General features: G+C 40.4%; 2 protein-coding genes across 2 annotated transcripts in view; one reads left to right on the top strand and one right to left on the bottom strand.

Annotated features, from left to right (window-relative positions):
• Positions 1-5,513, top strand: part of UBXN4 (UBX domain protein 4) — a 38,392-nt gene extending 32,879 nt beyond the window's left edge. Inside the window, exons 12-13 of the mRNA XM_044669902.1 lie at positions 1,549-1,748; positions 3,567-5,513. Of these exons, the coding sequence (XP_044525837.1) occupies positions 1,549-1,748; positions 3,567-3,705 (339 nt within the window). The 3' untranslated portion in view covers positions 3,706-5,513. The remainder of the gene's footprint in view (positions 1-1,548; positions 1,749-3,566) is intronic.
• Positions 5,514-5,804: 291 nt separating this feature from the next.
• LCT (lactase) overlaps positions 5,805-23,423 on the bottom strand; it is a 46,383-nt gene continuing 28,764 nt past the window's right edge. Inside the window, exons 11-18 of the mRNA XM_044669129.1 lie at positions 21,785-21,983; positions 20,024-20,226; positions 17,646-17,755; positions 13,930-14,064; positions 11,076-11,299; positions 8,767-8,994; positions 7,594-7,773; positions 5,805-5,818 (exon numbers count right to left, since the gene is read on the bottom strand). Of these exons, the coding sequence (XP_044525064.1) occupies positions 5,805-5,818; positions 7,594-7,773; positions 8,767-8,994; positions 11,076-11,299; positions 13,930-14,064; positions 17,646-17,755; positions 20,024-20,226; positions 21,785-21,983 (1,293 nt within the window). The remainder of the gene's footprint in view (positions 5,819-7,593; positions 7,774-8,766; positions 8,995-11,075; positions 11,300-13,929; positions 14,065-17,645; positions 17,756-20,023; positions 20,227-21,784; positions 21,984-23,423) is intronic.

The raw sequence follows: 23,423 nt of genomic DNA, 5'->3' as shown, positions 1-23,423 counted from the left end.
TGCTGTGATTTGAGGTAAGATGATCCAGTGCCACCATGGAGTTTCTGGTCGCCATTGTGATATCTAATGCTTGGGGGTTTTAAGTCCTAGATTGGCCCATAATGCTTTACTACGGCATCATTTGAGCAGAACAGCTTACAAGAACAAAACAGAAATGACTAGAGTTCAGTCAACAGAAAAGAGAAGTAGAAGTTTAGATAGTAATATCTAATATTCAATATCCTTTTGAAGTATAAGTTCTTTTAATATGCTTCTTTTACAGATGAGGAAACTGAAGGTTAAAGGTTAAGTGACTTGTATCTAAGGTCACACAACTAATAAATGTTTGAGAATGTTTTAAACTTGAGTTTTCCTGACTTCAAGTTCAACATTGTTAGTTGTTCTATCTGGATGCTTAGATGATCATTTAAATCTTGTATTATCAGGAGACTTTGTAATCTTATGTTTGAAATTTTTTGATCTAGTATTGGTGGAGACTCATTACTTTGGTTTTGCATCACAAAATTTATTTGGTTTTCTTTCTCTCTTTTTAAAAGCCCATTCCTTCTGTCTTAGGATTGATACTAAGTATCAGTTCCAAGATGTCAGATTTGTACCCAGGTCCTCTTTAACTCCAGACCTGGCGCCTTTTCCATTGCACTACCTAGCTGTCCCTGAGTTTTCTTAAAGACTCTGGGAAGTTTTGTTTTTCTCATTTATAAGAGATATGTTCTCATTTTTTGTCCATTTTTCTTATTGCCTACCAGTGATTGGAGAATGCAATATCCACTGTTGCCAGCTATTTACACCCTAGTTAAAGGCGGAGGGAAAGGACAATTTTTACCTCTATATAGTAAAACCAGAGGGCTATGTCAGTAAGTATTTATTAACTACCAGATTGGTTAGCTAGGTGGTGCAGTAGAAAGATGCTGGACCTGGAATCAGGAAGACTCATGTTCCTGAGTTCAAATGTGACTTCAGACAATTACCAGCTATGTAACCCTGGGTAAGTCACTTAATTAACCATGTTTGCCTCAATTTCCTCATCTGTAAAATGAGCTGAAGAAGAAAATGGTAAACCACTCCAGTATCTTTGCCAAGAAAACCCCAAATAGGGTCACAAAGAGTCAGACTTGCCTTGAAAATGACGTGAACCCCTCTAAGGATACAAAGAAAGCGGCACAATCATGGTCCCTGTTCTTAGGGTGCTCGCAATCTAATGTAATGGATAAAAACCTGACTCGGAAACTCTGGAAGGTCTGGGTTGAAACTTCTGCCTCCAATATCCTGGCTATGGGTTCTCAGATAAAAGCACCTAACTTCTCAATGCCCTGGGCAGCTCTGCAGAGAAATGCCAGCCTGATGTTAGAGAGGGAGTTTTCTCTTTCAAGAGTTTCCCCTCATGCCATTAAAATCTCAGATTTTATTCTTTTCCCTCTGGTAAACCAGAAAGATTTTTCAGGAAGTTTTCCTTAAATAGGCTTCCCTTATTTATCATTTCACAGGTGATTTTATTTGTAATTCTCTCTGAGATACTTAATAAACATGCTTTTGTTTTTTCATTATTAGGCGGGAAGACCAGCTACCTCTGTTGTTCAGTCATCAAGTGGAGAGTTGTGGAAGTTTTTGGGAACAGTACTTTACCCATTCTTTGCTATATGGAGATTGATTAGCAACTTCTTATTTACTAGTCCTCCTCCTCAGACTTCTATGAGATCAACATCTTTGGAGCACACAAACCCCACAGCATCTAACACCTCAGAAAACAGGTATTAAATCACTTTTTTCTCATTTGTAGTGATTCTTGGGGAAATTACATTAGAAAAGCTATATTTTATAAGAAAAGCATCAACATGGCTGTGAGTTCTTTCTTCCATCCTTTTGCATTTCTGCTTCTAGGAAGAAAATGTAAACATACTTTCTTTTAAAAAGAAACATCTATCATTGATGTATTTGTCTTTATAGCAGCCATATTAGGAGTCCCTCCCTCCGGATTGAACTTTCCAGTGTGGAAGGTACTCCTAACCTTTGTCAGCCAGGCTCATGACATTGGAGTAATGCTTACCTCCAGAAAGAGTGTTGCTCAGGATAGTTTGGTATATATTTCCAGAAAGAGTGTTGCTCAGGATAGTTTGGTATATATTAGACTTTTCTGACTTTGACTTACTTGGGGATATGCCAAGTTAAAGGGTTTGAACAAGTATAGTCACTATTTTTTTTTTTTGCACGATTTCACACTGATATCCAGAACAGATGACCGTAGTCTTGAATCATTTTCATTCCACAGCCCTTCCATAATGGATGACCCTTATCTTTTGTCATCTTTTCTAGCTTGAGTGATGTGAAGCAAGATTATTTTGTCTTTTTCTTATACTTGCCCTTTATTTTAACAACATAGTCATTTCCCTCTGTCTCAACTCCTCCCTCCTCCTTTCCCCCTTGTGCCTTCTTGGAGAAAAAATAATTAAGGAAATTCTTCCAAACAACCCCCACTTGTGCCAGCATATTCTGCATTCCTTAGTGTAGTGGTCCCTCACCTGTCTAGGCTGTCACTTCTCCATACTCAGGAGTGGGGTGTGTTTCATTATTAGAGGACCAAGAGTCTTCATTACACTTTCTGGTGTTATTATGTATCATTGGTACAGCCATACATTATTCTCTTGGGTCTACTTTCTTCATTCTGTATCCCTTGATCGAAGTCTTCTCATTTTTCTCTTAGGTTTCATCTTTCAGACAATATCCTTTCTAAGAAAGTGTTAACATCTTCTCATCTTCATTATCTTTCTGAAATCTTTTCTACACAAACTCTCTTCATTGTTCGTTGATTCTCATGAATTGTGCACATCCTTTGTCTTATGATTATAAAAGCTCATTTCTCTTAGAATATCTTTTTTGGCCAAGAGATGGCTCATGAAGGTGTGTTACTCTTTTAGTTCCAGAAATGTGTCTTCAGTACAATAAGGACCTACCTTGGCTAACATTGGGCAAGTTCACTGTGCCCTTTGGAATGCAATAGTAGAATGTTAGAGAAAGAAGGGGCCTTTAAAGGTCTTCTAGTCACAATTTATTTGAACCCAGGTGCTTCCTTCTATATTTAATTGACTGTCTCTGTTATTAAAAACTCTGAACTAGACATATCAGTGCACTTTGCCCGACTATCTAAAATTACTCAGGATTCTTCTTTCACTGGGACACTTAAATATGTTTTGTGAAACTTAGGAAGTAGTTAAAATGGCAGAGTAAACTAAGTGACATTTGAGCTTTTGTCTCCAAAGTCAGTTTTAAAATAAGGGTGTGTCATTTTGAAACAGGCCAGACTTTTGTCATTATTGACATAATTGACACCTCTAATAAATTGAAAGCCAGGCAGTCTGGATGCTAATTACAGAAACTGCGTCCTATTGATATATATCAAGCAGACTCTTTCTAGAAGTTAAAATGGAAACCAATAAAAGATTCTGTTGTTTGTTATCATTGGTGTCTTAATCAAAAAGCTCAGAGGCTGTTTTTTAGTCTTTAGAACCTTACTCAGTCAGATAGTATGTCATTATAAATAGTATCTTCTTTTTTGTTTTTTTTAATAACAGGGAAGGGGTCAGGAAAAGAGTACTAGAAAAACGTGGCGAAGACTTCAAAAAAGAAGGAAAAATATATAGATTGAGGACTCAAGATGATGGTGAAGACGAAAACAACACTTGGAATGGAAATTCTACCCAACAAATGTAGTTTGACAAGTTACACCTGGGCAATAATCATTGTTTCTCTTTTGATTTAATTCAACTAAAACTCTACTGGACAAGTGGGGCTACTGTATGTTTTACTGACTGATCTCTATAATGTCTCTCCTTATACTTGCTTAGAGGGTATGGGTTCAAAGTTGCCTAACTCAGAAAAGTCAAGAGATAGTATAGCTGACAAATAAGATTTTGCATATGGTAATCAACAGCTAGCTCAAAGAATCCAAAGGATTCCTAAAACCTCCATCAGCTTTCAAATTCAGTATTTCATACACTTACAGGCCCAACTATGCTGAGAAGGTGGCACTTTATAGATAGTTTGCCCCCCAAATCTTGGGGCCTATACAGTGGTAAGCCACAGAATAATTTGACTTTGTGTCAAAAGCATTCTACTCTAGTTAGCCAATCAGATGATAATTTATGTTTAACTTTTCTCTATCGCTCTGCAACTGCAAGCCAAACCTTGTAGTTTTTAATCTGTTATTCAAATGCTAAATAAAAATCTTTTCCAAAAAAAGTGCTTGCTAGTATTTCTGTATAAAAGTTTATAGTCATCAGGGCTTTCAAGTTTACATGGCCTCCCTGCCTCTTTTGTCTACCAGTCATGGTAAAGTGGATAAACATCTTTTTCTTAAACATCTCTAGAGCAAGAGATTCCTCAGTGGCTATAGGTAACACACCTCTTTGTTACATATCCCTTTGCCTGCCTCAGCACAGACAGTAGTTTTTTTAAAAGTAACTTTTAAGTTTTTCCTTTTGGCTTTCTATAATTCATTAAAAAATTTACTTCAATAGAGCAAAGATGGTTCATAGAGTAGTAAGTGGGCCCAGATGCCTTATAAATCTTATAGCTGGTTAAAGATGGGTAGCAGTGTTTAGAGAATTGTCTAGCTCCATACATTATACAATATATTTTTTCCTTTTTTAGTTTAAATTATATTTTTGTCATTTACCTGTCACTTTAAATTACTAAATACTGTTTATAATCTATAAGTTCTAATAGCTTTGCATACCTTATTTGTCTTTAATCTAGAAAACACTACTCTCTACCAAGAGGGAATTTTCTTGTGCTTTCTCCTAGATTAGATGCCACAAAACATTACTTTCCTTTCCCTCACTAGAGTAAGGAAATGATGAAATGATTTCCTTTGTGACCCCATTGCTAGCACTTACCTGGGAAAGTTGAGGGCATATGGAAATACAGCCACAATTGAGAAATTAAATTTCTTTTTGTTGCTTTAGACCTTAAAGGGCTCCCGATAGCTCAAACCAACAAGCATATGTCTCTTTAATGTATCCTTTAGTTGAATTTAGCAAGCAGATGCCAATAACTTAGACAAACTGGTCTGGGAAACAGGGTCAGTTATATGATTGTATGTATTAATTCACTGAGACAAATAAGACGTTTGACCTCTGAGGCCCTTTCAGCTCTAAATCTGTGATCCTAACATTTCTAGCTGTTTCCATGTCCACAATTTTGTGTAACTCCTTGGTTTCTGGGCAAACATAAGTAAAAATAGTTTAGAAACAAATTATCGAACATCTTGTCTTTCCTTTTAAGTATTAATGAAATTATTTACACGGGTTGGTCAGTCTCTTTTATGTCCCTCTTGTCTACTTTCTTCAATCATGCATGGTCAGTCAATGAAGAATAACACCCAATTCTTGGCCCAAGTTTAACAGAGAGCTTCAGTTGACTTTGTCTGTTAAACTTGGCAACTACTATATGCAAAAGGAAGATTGTTTCATTTGTTGCAACATTAGTCATCTCAGATAATAAAAAGTATCCTAATGCTTTCGGTTCTTTTTGATGCAATTAAAGATACACATTAAAGAGGTGACATTGCAAATTCAAATAATCTTGCCTTTAGGGATCATTTAAAATTTCTGAATGCATTTTAGAAATCTTCATTTTATACAACTCTGGTATCAGTCGAAGAATCGCCTCTCACAACTACTATCTATGTGACCTTGAATGAGTCACTTCCCTCAGGACCCTCTAAAACTCTGAGTTGCAAAACAGTTGCTGATTTGCAGTGTAAAAGAAGTTTGTTCCTTAGACCAATGAAATGACAAGTTTGTCCATTGTCACCCTCCTCCACCTGAAAAATGATGAGCACAAATGGAGATTTAAAACAAGAGGGTTCAGTCTGAGATTACAGACAAGCAGAATAGAACAACATTGAAGCATCTTGTGATACTATAAGGAGCATTTCGAAAAGGATTAACTATTGAAGGTGATAGAATTTTAGTCAGGAATGTTTAAAACTTTCAGAAAAGGTGTTAAAAAAAACTTTTAAAAATAGACATTGGTCCTATTGGTCTCTATCTGATAAAAAGCAATACCCACAGAAACAGAGGATACTTTTACTTCAAATTAAGTAATTTTGTCTTTGAAAAATAAATGTTTTAGAAATAATTAAGCCCAAGTGGAGATTCAGAAGCAAATTGTTTTGTGTATAGACCAGTAATGGTGAGCCTTTTAGAGGGGCGGGTGATGTGAGAAATGTCCTCAGGGGAGGGGGAGAGGAGCAGCCCCGCCCTGCATCCCTCTGGCTTTCTAGTAATAACAGCAGGCATGCCCAGAGAGAGGGGCCCTAAGTGCCCCCTCTGGCACGCATGCCATAGGTTCGCCACCATGGTTATAGACTATCCTGTGGTTTATATATGGGACAGGCTTGAAAAAAGTTCAAGTAATTGCAAAGCCCTTACTTAGAAAGTTGGCTTTCTGGATTCTCAATTTAAAATCACTCGTTCTTTCTTGAGTTTCAGATAACATGGCCTCAGCACATTCAAAGAGGCATTGCTAGAGTGCCATATTTATCTTTTTGTTCACACATTGCTCTTATTTTAAGTTTGTTGATGGGGGTGGGGGGAGGGGGCAATTATTGACTCCTGGGTGGCGCTTCTGTACTAACTCCTATGTTTCCTAATTGGACAAGGCATAGAATATATTCAGTGAAATAAAGAATACCTACTTGCTATGTCACATACATTTCTTTGAATTTGAATAAGAAAGCACTTGGCCCCATGACACATTAGTAAAATCCTTTGTGGGCACCTTTGTTGAACCTCTGATTTGTAGGGCTGTGTAGAAACATTTTTGTTACTTATGTTAATTCTTAGTGGTCAGGGACTATGTGACTTTTATATTTGTGTGTTTGATGTTTGCTGATTGACATGAGGAACATGATGTAGCATTCATAAGGCCCTTTTCACTCTTTACCAGAAAGTAGGGGTGGGGAGACTTTTCAAAGCATGAGGCGGGGTGGGGAAGACCCAATAAGAAAACTCCAAAGTTTTTAAAACAAGCCACCCAATTTGGTTTTTTGTTTGGTTTTTAAGTTTGGTTCCGAACAATAGGATCATGGTGACTTTTGCCCATTTCTGTGTGAAAATAAATGGTTAAATGGAACATCTTTTCTTAGGTAGGACGGGTCAATGGAACATTTTTTTTGGGTGCTCTCCTACCTACATCCTCCCTCTCCAAATGCCTGACTACATGGGAACCCCCCCCCCCAAAGTAGTTGGTGAGTAAAGCCATAAGGTGTGATCATCTTCCTCCCATTTTAATAGATTAGATGACTAAAAGGTCTTGATGGAAACCAAAATATCTTAATGGTAAGTTTTCAGGGAGAAAACTACAGGCAGTATCTCAGATGTCTCAGGAAAACTCAGAAGCACACTCTGTTTTTTTATTATGTTCTGTTTTCTCCATGTTGTTCTGGCAGTTCAGGATAAAAGCAGGGAGTTGAGTCAGCCTGCCTTATGTGAAGAAATCCACAGTGCTTTATCTCTGCTCAAATATTTATGGAAGAAACAACTGATCGGGCACACAGCAAACACTACATTTGACTCAATTCATGTTGCCCTGTACCTCTTGGACTTTTCTTAGACACCTTGCAAAATTTATACAGTGTAAATGCCAGTCCACAGACACCAACAATCAAAAGCGAGAAGAGTATATATAAGGCCGTTTCTGCATTGGTGGCATCTAGCATCAGCCCCAAGAACTGAACTTGCCTGTCTGTCATAGACTCAACGGTTGGTAGGACATCTAGAAAACAAGCACATACAAGACGGTTTATTCCCCAAGTTCAGCAATTCTGCTTATTTCCCAAAGTATATTCAAACTAAGAACTCAAACACAGCCCCCTAGAAGTCACAGAAATGGCCTTATCTTTACAATGAAAAGCTCATTTTTCATCATCAAGAGTAGAAATATGCCTTTCACCTTCCTGATTTATACTAATTTAAATGCATATCATACTATTAATATTATTTGAAGTGAATTTTGGGATTAGTTTCAACAACTACATCAAGGCTTATGAGATCAAATGTGATCATCTATGTAGAGCACTTAGTAAAATTTTAAAGTCTATGTGCATATGAACTATTATTGACTTTCTAAAGTCTTTCGGAGAGGTAGTCTAGCAATAGTATAAATAATACTCTAGTGATGGTGATTTATATTTTTAAGATGCTTTCACACTTGTGAAAATGAAGTCAGTAGTCCTATTTTATCCCAGTTTGATAGGGGAGCAAATAAGCCCAGAAAGTTAAATGACTTCCCCCACAAATTGCCTAACAAGTCAGTGGTGGCCCAGAGACTAGAAACTGGGTAATATGAATATTAGCTGGCATTTATAAAGTGCTTTAAGATTTATAGTGCACTTTACATAGGTCATTTGGTACTCATGACCACCCTGGGATGTGGGTTCTATCATTTTTCTAATTTTACGGATGAGGAGACTCTTGGAAAGGTTGAGCTTTGACCAGGGTCACACAGCTAGGAAGTGTCTGAAAACAGGTCATCCGGCTCCTCATCCAGGCTTCTTTCCATTTGTCTCCACTGGTTTTCTCTGAGTAAAATGAATTTGGAAAACTCCCAATGCCAGTAGTTCCATGACAACAATCCCTTGGAGCATGGGTCCCACTGGGCTTTAGGGATCTGGTAGGATCTGGTAGGATCCAGAGAAAAGTACGCCTTCCCCTCTCCCTCCAGCCCCTTCCCTCCTGGGTTTAGGCAGCCCCACCAGCTGGGTCTCACCTTCCGACTGGAGGCAGGGATGTGGCCCATTGGCTGGGTCCGGGAAGCCATTGCACCTGACTACAGAGGCGTAATACTTGACAGATTCTTTGGGGATCCTTGGGATGGAGGGGTCAGTGTAGTTTGTGAAATGCAGCCCAAATCTCTCTGTAAAGCCAGTGGCCCACTCGAAATTGTCCATCAGGCTCCAAACAGTATAGCCACGGATATCCACGTTATCCTGGATAGCTAGAAGACAGAGAAGCCCAGGTAGGAGGTTTCCCATGAGCTAGGTATAATGTCCTTAGGAGAACCTTAAGCCTGTGAAGATGGGATTAATTCTTCCCCTGCCCATTTTTAGATTTAATCACTAGAAGTGTATACACCCCACTTATCTTTAAGTATGAGGAGGTCTGTGACCCATCTGTGCAATACTGAGTGACTAATCAGCATTGACTGACTACCTCCTGGGCAGTCCTAAGCAAAGCTATAGCTACAATTGGTCCATGTAAAGTGGAAGGAAGGCATAGGATGTGACAATAAGGAAGGATCTTTAAAAGTGACCAGCTCTTTTGCCTTTGAACTTGGCCCTGGAGGAGCTCCGGCTAGGGACCTTGGACAACATGTTCTCAGACTTTCCCCTAGAACTATCACGTAGGTGAATGAAAAAGACGGACTCTTTTTCTTGGCTTTTCTGGAGATACTAGCCTCTGGAGAGGCCCCTCGTCTTGGAGGAGGCCTTACTAGCTAAAATCCTCGTTTAATTTACTTTTGGGCCCCCTTTGCTGGAACTTCTGAAGCTCTCCCTGGTTCAGATCGGGCCAGCGTGATTATCTACTCTCTCTCATTTCCTTGCTTTCACTCTTTCTCCTTTTGTAAATAAACTACCATAAAAAGTCACCCTGACTTGAGTAATATATTTTTGGCAACCACATTTTTATACATTTAGTCCAACCTTTTTATTTTAATCCTTATAGGTCCCCTTTCCCCCTGCCTCCCAGGGAAGGGTCTGTATTCTGGAAATTCTTCCCCAAATCCTTTCTGCCCTTAATTTATTCCATATCCCACCCGATTTGGCCTGTTTTATGCTCATTTCACAAACTGGGACTGCAGAGCAGAGAGAGAGGAATTGTGGACTCATAGGCTGACAGATGGTAAGAGGATTCTGTCACAATTTTTTTTTTTAATGTAAAAAAAGAATTCTGCCATTTTGCTGTCTAGGACTGCCTTGGCCTTCTGCTTTTCTTTGATTAGGCATCTCTTCCTATCTGTCTGGATTGCATATGTTGGTCAGTGTGTGGTCTCATATCATTCAATTGTCTTTAAACAGCAGGCACCACATGCAAGTAGAACCTAGATGGAAATGTAATCATTAAGCAGGAGTTTAACCTGTGGTTAAAGGTTTTCCTAAGGGTTTCAACAATCTTAGCATCTTGAATATTGTCTTTGACTACTGAGTATGTAAATAAAGGTCTCTTGTTCTCAAAGAAAAATCCCAAATAATTTTGGGAAGCAGAGAAATTCCAAGATCCTTTTTCTCTGCGTGTTACCTCTGGAGAGATAAGATCCAGACTCCCCTGAGTCTAGGTTTGGCTTAAAGGCCAGCCTGCACTGACATTCAGACTATTTGTAAATCGCTCACCATAGCACACAACCACTGTTACGAAGCTAACAGTCTGGAAATGACCACTTGCAACCTTGAAGGCCCTGACTTGTATGAAGAATTATGAGAACAAAACAAGGCACCGAAAAAAAAGTGGGACGTATTGTATGCTTTGTATTCGACAAACGCTTTTCTGGCCTTTTTCTCTCCACTTAAAATGAACTAATTATTAAAAGGGAACAAAATCTATCTTTCATAGTAAAGTCACCATTGCTATTAAGATTGGTAAGACCACTGAAACACGCTTGCTCCATAGCTGCATCGTGATTGCTCTTTTCTTCCTACATTCAAAGCTTCTCTTGAATTTAGGGTCCTGGACCAAATGGTCCTGCTAGCCCCAGGTCTGGCTTTGTTCTGCTGACCCTTGCTCCTCCCAGAAAGATAAATGAGAAAAATAGGATCATTTTTTTCTGGAAATAGTGAAGGTTATCACAAGGAAGAATTCATGCTAGATTTTCTATCTAATTTTATGCTAATGGTCAATACTATAAAGAAACTGGGGTAACTCACTTCCAGCAACCACCCCTTAGGCAAGAGGTTTAGACCAAGAGAGAGCCCAGGGGTGCGGGAGGGAAGAGGGGGCGGCTTTGGTGTCCTAGGTGGCCCGTGTCCTAAGCAGCAATGGTCACTGACTTTTAACCATGAAACTAAGGACACACTCAAGCACCTTTGAGAACTTCATTGATGTAACTCCGGAGGTAATAGATTCTGATGGTGTCATTGAGGCTGGAGGTTCCCCGCTCAGAAACCCCGTTCTCTGTTATATAAATTGGAGGGTTGTTGTATTCTTCCTTTAACCACTTCAGGATCCTCCTAAAGCCAAAAGGAGTAATCTTCAGCCAGAAGGAGCCGGAATCTGGCCAAGAGCGATCCGCTATGGAAGCCACTCCCCTTGGGACAAGAATTAGACTTAGTGAGAGACAAAACCTTAGATCTCATTTTGCCAAATCCCCGTCTGTAGCCTCCATCTTTCTCTGGACTCTGGGCATTTTCACTGGGCATTCCTCATGCCTAGAATGCCCGCCCATCTCATCACCTCCTGGCTTCCTTCCAGACACAATTCAGTGTGTGTGTGTGTGTGTGTGTGTCTGTCTGTCTGTCTGTCTATCTGTCTGTCTGGTTAACTCAACATCATTATGAAATCCATCACTGATTTTAATGTGTGTGAGGAAGCTCAACACCATCTCTGGACGTCTTGAACACAGACCAGAGAGTGCTGCCTTCTCTTCTCCTACCATCAGAACGTCCCTTCTACCGAAGCCCTCGTCTGCCATCGCTGCAGGAGACCCAGGAGGCCCTGTCCCAGCCGCTTCATGAATTGGGAGGTTTTGGCACATGGCGGCGGCTTCCTAACCTCTACCTAACTTCTCCCTCTTCCCTTCAACTCTCCCCGGCCCCGACAGCGCCAAGGGACTCAGCGTTCAATCCTCATAGGCCGAAGCATCTTTCGGTTAGGACACTGGAGTCGAAGCTCCTTTTAGCAGGCTATTTAATATTAAAAGGAAATAATATTTGTAAAGCCCGTTGCAAACTCAAGACACAATTTAATTTGCACGTTCTTCGAGACCTCGCCACCCCCACCGTTACCTTCCATTCACAGGTTACAGCTTGTATGTACCTAGTTGTTGGCATGTTATCTCCCCCACTAGAAGCTGAGCTGCTTGAGGGCTGGGATCATATTTTTATCCTTCTTTGTACCCCTGGGGCATAGATGTAGTGAGCATTTAATATATATTCTTTTTAAACCTTTACTTTCCAACTGATAATCAGTACTGTGTATTGGCTCCAAGGCAGAAGAGTGATAAGGGCTGGGCAAAGAGGGTTAAATGACTTGCCCAGGGTCACACAGCTAGGAAGTGTCTGAGGCCAGATTTGAACCCACGACTTCCCATCTCTAGGTCTGGCTCTCAGTCCACTGAGCCACTAAGATGCCCCCAATATATTTTTATTGACAGCTGATTGACTGACCATCTCAACTTCTCACATAAAATGTTAATTATGTATCATGGGAAAAGTGCTTGGACAGACATTTGACTGGACTCATAAGGGGTCCAAGAGGTTACTAGTTCTGGCTTTACCATCAACTAGCTGTGTGAACTTGACTATGCTGCCAAACCTTGGGCCTCCAGTCTCTTATTTATCACATAGGGAGAATGATGCCTGCTCTTTCCTCCCCTCCTGGGAGATTACATCAGATGAGGGAAAGTGAGCAATATTTTCATTAGTTCTTTCTTTTCATTAAAAAAAAAAACACCTTCAGGGGGCAGCTGGGTAGCTCAGTGGAGTGAGAGCCAGGCCTAGAGACAGGAGGTCCTAGGTTCAAATCCGGCCTCAGACATTTCCCAGCTGTGTGACCCTGGGCAAGTCACTTGACCCCCATTGCCTACCCTTACCAATCTTCCACCTATAAGTCAATATCCAGAAGTTAAGGGTTTAAAAAAAAAAACACCTTCTATCTTACTAACATTTAGTATTACATACTAATATAAGATTTGAAGACATAAGAAAGATAAGGTTATACATTTGGGGTTACATGACTGGCCCAGGGTCACACAGCTAGGAAATATCCGAGGCTAGATTTTAACTCAAGTCTTCTTGACTCTGTAAGAAGGAAATAGGTTTTAAGCATTTTGGAAGCTTAGACAGGCAGGAGCTGAGATTCCAAATGGAACACAGGGGACTCTCTCAAAAAAAGGCAGTTGGGGTTTTGAAGAAGTTTGGGAAAGCACTGACCTGAGAGACCTGTGGATTTGGGTATCTCTACACAACACCTGAGACCTTATAACTGCCAGGATCAAGGAGGAGAGGTTGAGATTTCTGACTTGCTTGGTGGACAAACAAGTTCAGTCTCCCTGATTTCCTCTGAAGAGTTATTGGGCTGGTTCCTGTGCTCTTGGAGTATACATGGACTGCATCAGATCATCTCCGGGAGATCCCATTTGTCCCTTGTGTCTCAGCTGCTTGCTTAGTATCATGTAGGGATTTCCCAGATCTTTAACTTTTAACCCTGAATTTGAGCCTTAGTGTTTTAGGTTAAGTGTGACCTCTCTAATCATTTCTAACCCTATAGTCTGGATTAAACCTGTATTTCATAATTCTTTGGTCCCAGGATACTCACTTGTTAGATTCATAGACTCCCAGGCTAGGTGGATCTGTGGTGGCAGTTGGTATCAACTGCCAATCCATAATCTCCCATTCCTTGTTCTTTGGAGGGGTTTGTGGTTTCCCAGTTTGTTAGTCCAGTCTGTTATCCCTGTCCAGTCAGTTCTCCTTCTCCCCTTTCTCTGAACCCAGTAATATTTAAGTTACCCATAAAAGTTTCCCCATAAGAACTCCTGGTCTTGGTCCACCTCGATGCCCTCATCCAACTCCCTCATTTTATGGATAGAACTGAATGCCAAAGAGGTTAGATGCTTTGTCAGAGGTGACAAGAGCAGCAGGAGCAGAGCTGATGTCTGCACCTATGAAGCAGACTTCTAGATTCCATTTTTCTTTGGGTAAAATGAAGACAACAGGCTTACCTGTCTGCATCGTAGGAAGAGATGTAGTTTGGATAATCCAAGTTAGAAGCCAAAATAGTGGTGTAATGATTGAAGCCAAAAAAATCAAATGTGCCATTGATCCTTCTCTTTTCTTCTTCAGTAAACTCTGGGAGCCTAAAGTTTAAAAGGCCAGCAAAGATAGTAAGAAGGAGGCCCTACTAAAGAAGCCCATGGAAAGGGGCTCATTTTTCTTCTTGACTAGACCTTTGTAGGTTTACAAAAAGCGCCATACCAAGGGTTTGTCAAATAGAAGCAATGATCTCACTGAACAGAAGATCTCAGCCAACTGGGTTGGAAAAAAAAAAAGACAAGGGGTCCACAATCCTTATCATCATCATCATCATCATCCTTAAAGCAAAGCCCCATCCACTCAGGATCACAGGTTAATCTTTGTGACCCCTCTAACCCCTCCTTCAAAGGAAGCTCTTTGTTTACCCTCCAGGTTGCATCCAGATTTAGATCCCCATCCATTCAAGTTCTATCACTCTTGACTGAATTTTTAAAAATCCAAGTCACAAACACCTGATACGTTTTTATTTGTATCCTGTATTCTTTTGTTTTTCCCATATTTTAGGATCTTTGCATCTAATTCCCTGTTCCTTTTCTCCTGGTACTTCTCTTCATCTAATTCTCCTTTTTAGAAGAGAGAACTTAAAAGGAATATGCTTTTGGAGAACTAGATGTTTTTCACACACGTCTCTGAGCTTTTTCTTTTTTCTTTCTTGTTATATCACACACACAGCTCTCTGTTTCAATTAAGTATGTTTAATTTCTGCGTACCTTTTCACAAATATTTTTTGATCCCCACAATTTGACAAATTGATGGTAGTATGTCTTTTTTGAGTTGATTTAGGCCATAGAAAAACACCGGGGAGATGGATGCGTTGGGGACACTGGTTTGCTCTGGGCCAGCCTTGGTCCTTCTTACCTTTTCTGTGCTCTTTAGTGTGGTGAATCAAAACCTTTTGCCAGAATTGCTCCTACTCTTGAACCCCTGGTTACCCCCTTCCCCTGTCCCAAGGTGAGGGAGAATTCTATAAGCATTTCAGAAAAGTTGGTAGAAAATGTCCAAAAGCCACATTCATCCTGTCCCTCACTGACTCAAGAACTGCAATAGCTTTCTCTTGCCTATCACACCCATCACAAACTCCTCTCTGTGATTTTCAGAGCCTTCCCAACTAGCATCATACTGTCTGGCCTTCCTTCTAGTCTCCAGGGTGCAGCTTCTCCTGCAGTCTCCTTCAGGGCAAATCTCTTAATTCTCTAGGTCTCAGTTTGTTTACCTATAAAATAAGGGGTTGGATACAGGATTAAAAAAAAAAACAAAAACCTCAAACCCTCATCTTCTGTCTTAGAATTGAAAGTAAGTCTTGGTTCCAAGGCAGAAGAGCAGTAAGGGCTAGGCAATGGGGGCTGAGTGACTTACCCAGGGTCACACAGCTAGGACACGTCTGAGGCACATCCAGGACCTCCTATCTCTAAGTCTGATTCTCTATCCACTGAACCACATAGCTGTCCCCTCCCCACATGTGCTTTTAACACTTGCTCTAGTTTCTTCCTTAACTAGATTAGACCCTCAGCTCCCTTAGAGCAAAGCCCATTTTATATTGCATTCCTCACAGCACCCATCAAATGGTTCATCCCAAAGGAGGAGCTAGATGGAGGGGCACATCTGATTAACGGGAACTCTTGTTTTCTCTGTTCGAAAGCTCAAAGACAGATGAAGCGAGGACAGGTGCCTTTGGCATGGGAGGATTTTCCCAGTAGAGGCAAAGAAAGATAGAAACTTCCTGGCACTGACTTGATCTTGACACTGACATCTCAAAAATGGAACTGGGGTGGTGAGAAGATTAAAAAATAAAATCAACGAATATTTACTAAGCAGGTGTAGCACCGTGAATTATTTTCTTCTTTTTAAAACATATTTTAGGGGCATCTAGGTCGCTCAGTGGACAGAGTGCCAGGTCTGAGGATAGGTGGTTCTGGATTCAAAAGTCATACCCTGGGTGTGGGACCCTGGGCAAGGCACTTAATTCCAATCACCTCACCCTTACCTCATTTCTGCCCTATTGATTCTAAGACAGAAGATATAGAAAAACAACGTCATCATATTTTATGGGGCACTTAGGTGGCACTGTGGATCGAACACCAGGCCTGGAGTCTGGAGGACCTGGGTTCAAATATGACCTAAAATACTTCCTAGCTATGTGGCCCTGATAAGTCATTTAACCCCAACTATCTAGTCCTTGCCACTCTTCTGTCTTAGTATTAATTTACATTTCTAGAATTAATAATTTATATATTTATACATACATTTTATTTTTATATATAAATGCCTTTTGTGTTTATAGGATAATTATTTCCAGGAAAAAAATATTACCTCCTCCCCTCCCTACTAGGATGAACTCTCTTTCATAACATAAAAGAACAATCAAACCAAAACAGCAGATAAAACAATCACACCCAACAATGTCTATGACATTCTGCCTTAGAGGACTTCTACTCTGTTAATTGATGTCTTACCCCTTTATCATCACCAGTTTGGGGCTCTATTAGTCAGAGCCCTGAGACTAACGATGCATTAGTCCAGTCCTCTCTGTTTCCTTGCAGCAAACTATTCCCTGATAATAGCACATTTTCTGGGAAATTAATCTTAAATCAATCTTAAATCAATTAATGAATAATATCATTATTAATATCAAATAAATATTAAAATAATAATAAATTCCTTAAAAATTTAATCTGGTTCCAGTGCTTCCAGATCCAGAGGGGACCTGCCTGGACGACACATCATCCCCATCTAGCCATGTCACCTAGGTGGAGCAGGCTGGGTCTGGATTGTTGTCCTTCTTGAGAAAGAGCCTGGTGGTCAGACGTGAGTACAGAGCCAGAACGAGGCTCGGGTGCCTGCAACACTGGAGAGTACAAATTCTTTCAACCAGGGAGAAACAGCTGAGCTTAGACTCTGCAGGAATACTTGGTGAAAGCAAGAAATTGCCAGGTCTCCCAGGTAAGGGGAAGCCTGGCCTTCCTCTGTTCCCCCCGAAGTTTTCACCTCTCTAGCAATGCTGTCCTGGGGTCTTTGCCTAGGCACCCTTCCTGTGTGCTTGATGACTGAAGTCTCTTCTCAGTTTGTCTTTAAAAGCTGATTTGAGATATGATAATGTATGTAGAGTGCTTTGCAAATCTTAAAGTGGTGTATAAACACTTGTACTGCTTAGTCATTTTTTAGTTATATCTGACTCCTCCTGACCCCATCTGGGATTCTCAGCATTAAGATCATGGAGTTTTACATTTTGATTTGATAAGTTTTGGGCTTTTCTTGGCAAAGATACTGGAGTGGCTTGCCATTTCCTTCTCCAGCTCATTTGCAGATGGAGAAACTGAGGCAGACAGGGTTGAGTGACCCAATTAGGAAGTGTCTGGGGCTGGATTTTGAACTTGGGAAGACAAATCTTCCTGGCTCCAGGCTTAGTGTTCTGTCCATTGTGTCATCTAGCTACCCTTTTATAAATGCTAGCTATTATTAAATCAAAAACATGCTCCCAAAAAGGTGATTTGAAGGTGCCTTTGATGCTGCTTTTCCTGGCAACATTTTTGGTGCTTTTCCTGGGAATCAGCATTTCTAGTTGTGGCTCCAGGTGGGTATCGTCCTCAGGGGCAATATAACTTTCAGACTGCTGGGAGACACTTACCTAGATTTGCTGAGTCCTGCTGCCAGGCTCCTGTCCCTAATCCGAGTCTTCATGACTTCATTGTAGTCTCCATTCTTGAAAATGGGATGGGCAAACCAACCTCCCATAAACTAAGGAGAGGAGGGAGGGACAAAGAGCTGAAGTTAAGAGGTGAGATTCTGCCCAGAAAGCCTCCCACCTCCCACCTTCAAAATATGGCTCCAAACACAACAGCTCCAGAAGGTGTTTAGTGATGAAAGTCTGACGTCACCTCTGTGGTGGGACCTAGTTGCCAATTTTGCTGGTGTCCCCAGATCAGGGTCACTAAACCAATAGTCAGTCACCTACTTAGGATGGTACTATTTAGAGCCGGCCAGGGCCCTCACAGATCTACTACTTTAATTCTTTTGTTATAGAGATGAAGAAATTAATCTTGAAAACTTGGCTGATAACAAATAGAGTTATTCTTTCCACAATGCAATTTTCCTGTCGGGGTTTTGATCTATCACAGATCAGCATAAGAAATGAAATGGGGATTTTTTAGGAGTTTTGTGGAAGCCAGCGATGAACAAGTTTAGGAACTTGGAAATGCACCCTAAACCCAAAATTTACAATAATAAGGCAGTATAAATACCCCATTAAAAAAAAAAAAAGAAAAAATTCAGACTTCCTCTCTGCTATAAAGTGACAAATTTTTTTTCCTGGATTTCCCAAACTGTAGGGCACCCACCCTTAACCCCTGCGATGTAGAAGGGATAACTGTACTTTGTCGTTATGGAAAACCTCTACCCCAGGCTTTTGGACAATCAAGATTGTCCAGGAACAGAGTCTGACAGCAAAGGTCTGTGAATCCTGTCCATCTTTTGCTAAAAATGCAGGTGGCTCTTTTGCTGTCTCTTTCTGTGCCTGACTCAAAAGAAAGAGTATACTTTTTGGTGAGGAAGCTATAGAGGGAATCTGGAAAAGACTTAGGAAAGGAAGCTAAGAGACACAGGAGGTATAATTTGTTATCAAAACAGTGGATTCTGGGGGCAGCTAGATGGTTCAGTGGATTGAGTCAGGCCTAAAGACAGGAGGTCCTGGGTTCAAATGTGGCCTCAGAGACTTCTTCCTAGTTGAATGACTGGGCAAGTGAGTTGACCTCCATTCATCTAGCCCTTACCACTCTTCTGCCTTGGAACTAATACACACTATTGATTCTAAGAAGGAAGGTAAAGTATTTTTTTTTAAATGGACTCTGAGGAAGCCCCCAAAATGAAAGAAAGGCTACTGTCTTGTCCTTCTGATGCTGAAATGGAGAGGAGTCTTCTTTTTTGCCCCATTTCTCCCATCAGAGGTTATAGCAGAAATCTTAGAGACCAAAGCAGTAGGACTGTCCAACTTCATAGCTTCTAGTCATTCAATTCGGATTGAAAAAGGGGCTAGTTAAATTGGTTACCCAAGTTTTTGTTTTCTCAATTTGTTGAGTATTCTTGTTTTTGTTTTCCTATTTCCTAGCCACTTAGGAAAGTAAAGCTTCACATAGACAAAAGGTACAGGACAAGAACACTTCAAACCTATAAAAAAAGAAAACTCCCAAAATCGAATGCCTCAAACTCAAGAAATTTTCTGTCTACACCATGTAATACAACATATGGTGGTACCTATGGACTGAGGGTGATGTTACAGCCCAACTCTATTAAACATGGTAAAACATTTAGACATTGGGGTGTCAGGAGCTAAGAATCTGAATTCCAAGTTTTAGGGTCAGTGTTGTCCCAGGATAGAAAATTTCTATGTTGTGTTGATAGTCGCTGGAAATGTGTGTGTCAAGAAAATTTTGAAAAAGCATTCCCAAGATTACAGAGTATGCCATAGACCTAGTAAACATTTTGAACCATCCTCATCAACAGTTTTCAAATCAGTCTGTTGGTGATGTTTTCTATGTGACTTTATCTTCAACTTCATAACAGAAATAAATGGGAAACTGCTTTGTATCAAATTTACCCAAACTTTGGGGAATGCATACATCTGTAAAGAAAGTGCTATCTGTTTAATAATAATAATTTTGCCTTCTTATAATCCTTAGGGAAAAAACAAAGAACTTCAGTATTTATGAATCTCCCACAGATAGGCCATTTTATTAATTTGGAAACCAAGGCGCAGAGGCATTAAGTGACTTGTTCAAGATGACACAACTAATAAAAGGCAGAGCCATCATGAAGAACTTGGGTCTTTTCATTCACAACCTAATTATCTCTACATTTGGCCTCCATAGGAAAAGATTTTAACTCAGATCTTCCTAATTCCAAGTCCAGCACTCAATGCACCACATCATTAATAAAAGAAAGGTTTAAAAAAGAGGAATGGCAGACAGAAAAAGTGCAAATAATAACAACAACAAAAGGATCTAAAGAGACCTGAACATATCTTCTGGCAGCTTCCACATCTTCTTGTTTGGAAGGGTCTCTGGGCTCTGCCCAGTCACTGCTGATGGTGATAGAAATCAGCCCTCCTTGCTTGGCTCGGTAGACATCATCATACAGGTGCCAGGCTTCGGCGTGAGCCTTTAGTAAATTATGGCCAACGATGTAGGGAGCAGTGCCTGGTCGGAAGGAAATACCTACCAAATACAAGGCAAAATCAACTGAGGATTCAAAAAAATAGAGAGTACAACAAAACTTCCCAGGGCTTTTCCAACAGTTGTCTGATTTGGTGACAATTAAAGCTACACACAAAAAACTCTGGTGCCAACCAGCTGGAAAAACAAGTAGCATTTACATAGTCTTTTTTAACCCTTACTTTCTATCTTAGAAACGATTCTAAAATAGAAGGCCAAGGGCTAGGCAAAGGGGGTTGAGTGACTTGCCCAGGGCCACAAAGCTATGAGTGTCTGAGGCTAGATTTGAACTTGGGTCTTTCTGACTCCAGGTCTAACACTCTATGTTCTATGCCACCTTGATACCTTTATGTTAAAGGGATGGATGAATGGCGAACCAGAATGTCAGGGAAAAAAATGTGCAGTGAGAGAAATGCTTGGCTGGCAAAAGGGAAATTGGTCCCCTATGTGAAGCATCCCTTTTTCTATAATCATATCCAGTGTCTGGGAACGCAAATCAATTATCAAAAGATTGCTTTGAGTAACACAGAATGAGAGATGAGAAAATTATATTGTTCTCTAGGGAGAGTCAATAGAGATAAATCTTGATAAATTTCCCTTTCCCACTCTAGGGGATTGATTTAGCCCATATATAACTATGGAGGCCATTTCATGCAATGCCAGACCGTCATCATTGTCATCATCTAAAACTTTGTTTTAGTGTTTATTATTTGTATGACCCTGAATGGAGGGTAAGATACAGTCTTTGTCCTACAAGAGTTTATAGTTTAAGATGGGCTAAGTAAGACATGCAAACTTATGAAAGGTTTATATGTCATGGGAGATATTATTAACTTTTGTTTTTATAAGCGATCACTTTTATTTGTGTGCAATTTATTACATATACAATTTATTTATAATCAATCATTGTATTAAGCACCTATTATGTGCCAGGTGCATCCCAGATTCTGGAAAGAAATAATTAAGGAAGGGAAGGGAGGAGAGGGGAGAGAAACAAAACATATTCCCATATTGATCATTTCCAAAAATGAATGTCTTGTTTTCTATGTTAATTCATTTTATTATAACTATACTTAACATTAACATATTGACACCTAGCATTTGGAGAATGGTAGGAGAAGGGTGAATTCTTAGATTCAATGTTTAGAGTCAGCAGTTTGGAGGAAAGACCCTTGAACTGGGAATCTGGACATCTGGATTCAACTCCTAACTCTACCATTAATCACATTGCCTTGGGCAAGTCACTTGACCTGTCTGACCCTCAGTTTCCTCCTATGTAAAATGAGGAGAACAGACTAGATGATTCCTCAGGTCCCTTACAATTCTAACACACCGTGCTTCAAGAGGGGAAAATCAGTGTCTCTTTCCAAACATGCTTTGCAGAGGAAGAGAGGAGAATCAGAATGGGGGCCATGTTTTCCTTCTGGGACACAGAAATGTCTTATTCATTCAGTCTCTCAGATTAGCCCCCATCTACCCATTTAGCTGAACTCCATGATTTTCCTGGCTCAAAGAACATATCCCCAACCAATAAGCCAACCAGGAAGCCCAGGGCCATTACCTGGAGCTGCTGTTCCGTAGCCATGGCCCAGATTGGCAATGACATAGGGCTCGTTGATAGTGATCCAGAACTTCACTTTATCTCCCAGCCTCCTGAAGAGCACGTCTGCATACTCCTTAAACCTCTGCACTATAGTGTCATTCTCCCAGCCTCCGACATTCTGGAGTGCCTGAGGCAGGTCCCAGTGGTATAGAGTAACCTATTTTTAAAAAAAAAAGCCACATTAGGAAAATTGCCACTAATTCAGACTTCTGTCTACCTTTAATCTTAAGCTTTTCTAGAGGAGACTTGAGAAAGCCATCTCTCATCACATACTCCAGTCTGAAAGTCCTCATCACTTTGACAGCAGGATGCATTTGGTTCTTTTTTTGGTTTTCCCAGCACTTAGCACAGTGCCTGGCACAGAGCAGGCACTTAATAAATGTTTGTTGATTGAATGATGATCCCTCCCACCTCCACACTGATATGAATAGAGGTGGTGTAACCTCCCTTCAAACCTCCCTGGGTCCCCAAGGGGAAGTCAAGGGGTAGCTGGGTGTCTAGATGAGGTCAAGGAAATCAGAACCCCCAGGTTGGTTCTGCAGGGGTATTTATAGTCCCAGCTCCAACAGTCAGGTCTTGGGACTGGCACTAGCTGGGCCAAAGTTCCATTCTCCTAACTGCCAGGATTACCTAGGGTAATTTTGCAAATGCAAGAAATCTTGCATAAATCCTTCATTACATCATGTGGGAATCTGGACCATTCTTGGGCTTAAATCTTTCTTTTGGCACCTTGCTCACTTACACTAGGAATATAGGTAAATATCTTAACTTCTGATAATAAGATATGGTACATAAACACTACACAGACCATAAAGCACTACCTAAATGTCAGACCATATTTTTATTTTCTCTTCCTTGCTTATGTTTGTGCCAATCCCTTTCCTGGAGTACACACCCTCTTCTATTCCATGGATCCCAAACCTACCAGTTAAAGTCCTACTGATAGCTTGCATGGAAAGATAACAGTATAGTGGAAAGAGGAGACAGTGTTTGCATTCTAACTGACCATGCAACTATGAGTAAGTCATCTAAGCCCCTGAACTTCGGCCTCATGATGAGAGAACTTATACTATGTCCTTGGCAGGTGAGCAAAGCTCTTTGTATTCCAGAAAGCACGACAGAAAGCGAGCTGTGATATCATTCCTGATTACTGTGACCTTTCCCATGAGTGACTTTGGATAGAACCATTTTTTAAAAATTCTTGATACCAGGCAAGTCTTACATTGTTCTGTTTTGATACCTTCCTGCCTGGACTGGGAGATTCCTTGCAGGCCAGGCTTATATTCTCTCTGTTGGCGAGCCACCTTACAGCGGATGCTAAAGGGACCTTTGTCAGATGGCAACTTTTCAGGGAAAGTCAAATGCTTTTTCTTGGAAGAAGATATTTAGGGGACACATCCCAATTAGAGTGCATAATCTCATTTTGCTTTATATTATAAATAGATTATATATTACATATGTAAATACATAACAGATTATGCTATATATATATCTGGGCATATGTAATATAAAAGACACTCAGATTCTGAGTGATCCAACCCAAACCCCTAAGGAAAAGGAAGGTAAGTGAGCTTGTTTAGGCTCCTACATTTTAGAG

Source organism: Gracilinanus agilis, chromosome 3 (assembly GCF_016433145.1).
Source record: "Gracilinanus agilis isolate LMUSP501 chromosome 3, AgileGrace, whole genome shotgun sequence".
In the NCBI taxonomy this organism is placed as follows: Eukaryota; Metazoa; Chordata; class Mammalia; order Didelphimorphia; family Didelphidae; genus Gracilinanus; species Gracilinanus agilis.
The sequence above is the reverse complement of the archived record's forward strand: the minus strand, read 5'-3'. Positions and strand labels throughout refer to the sequence as shown.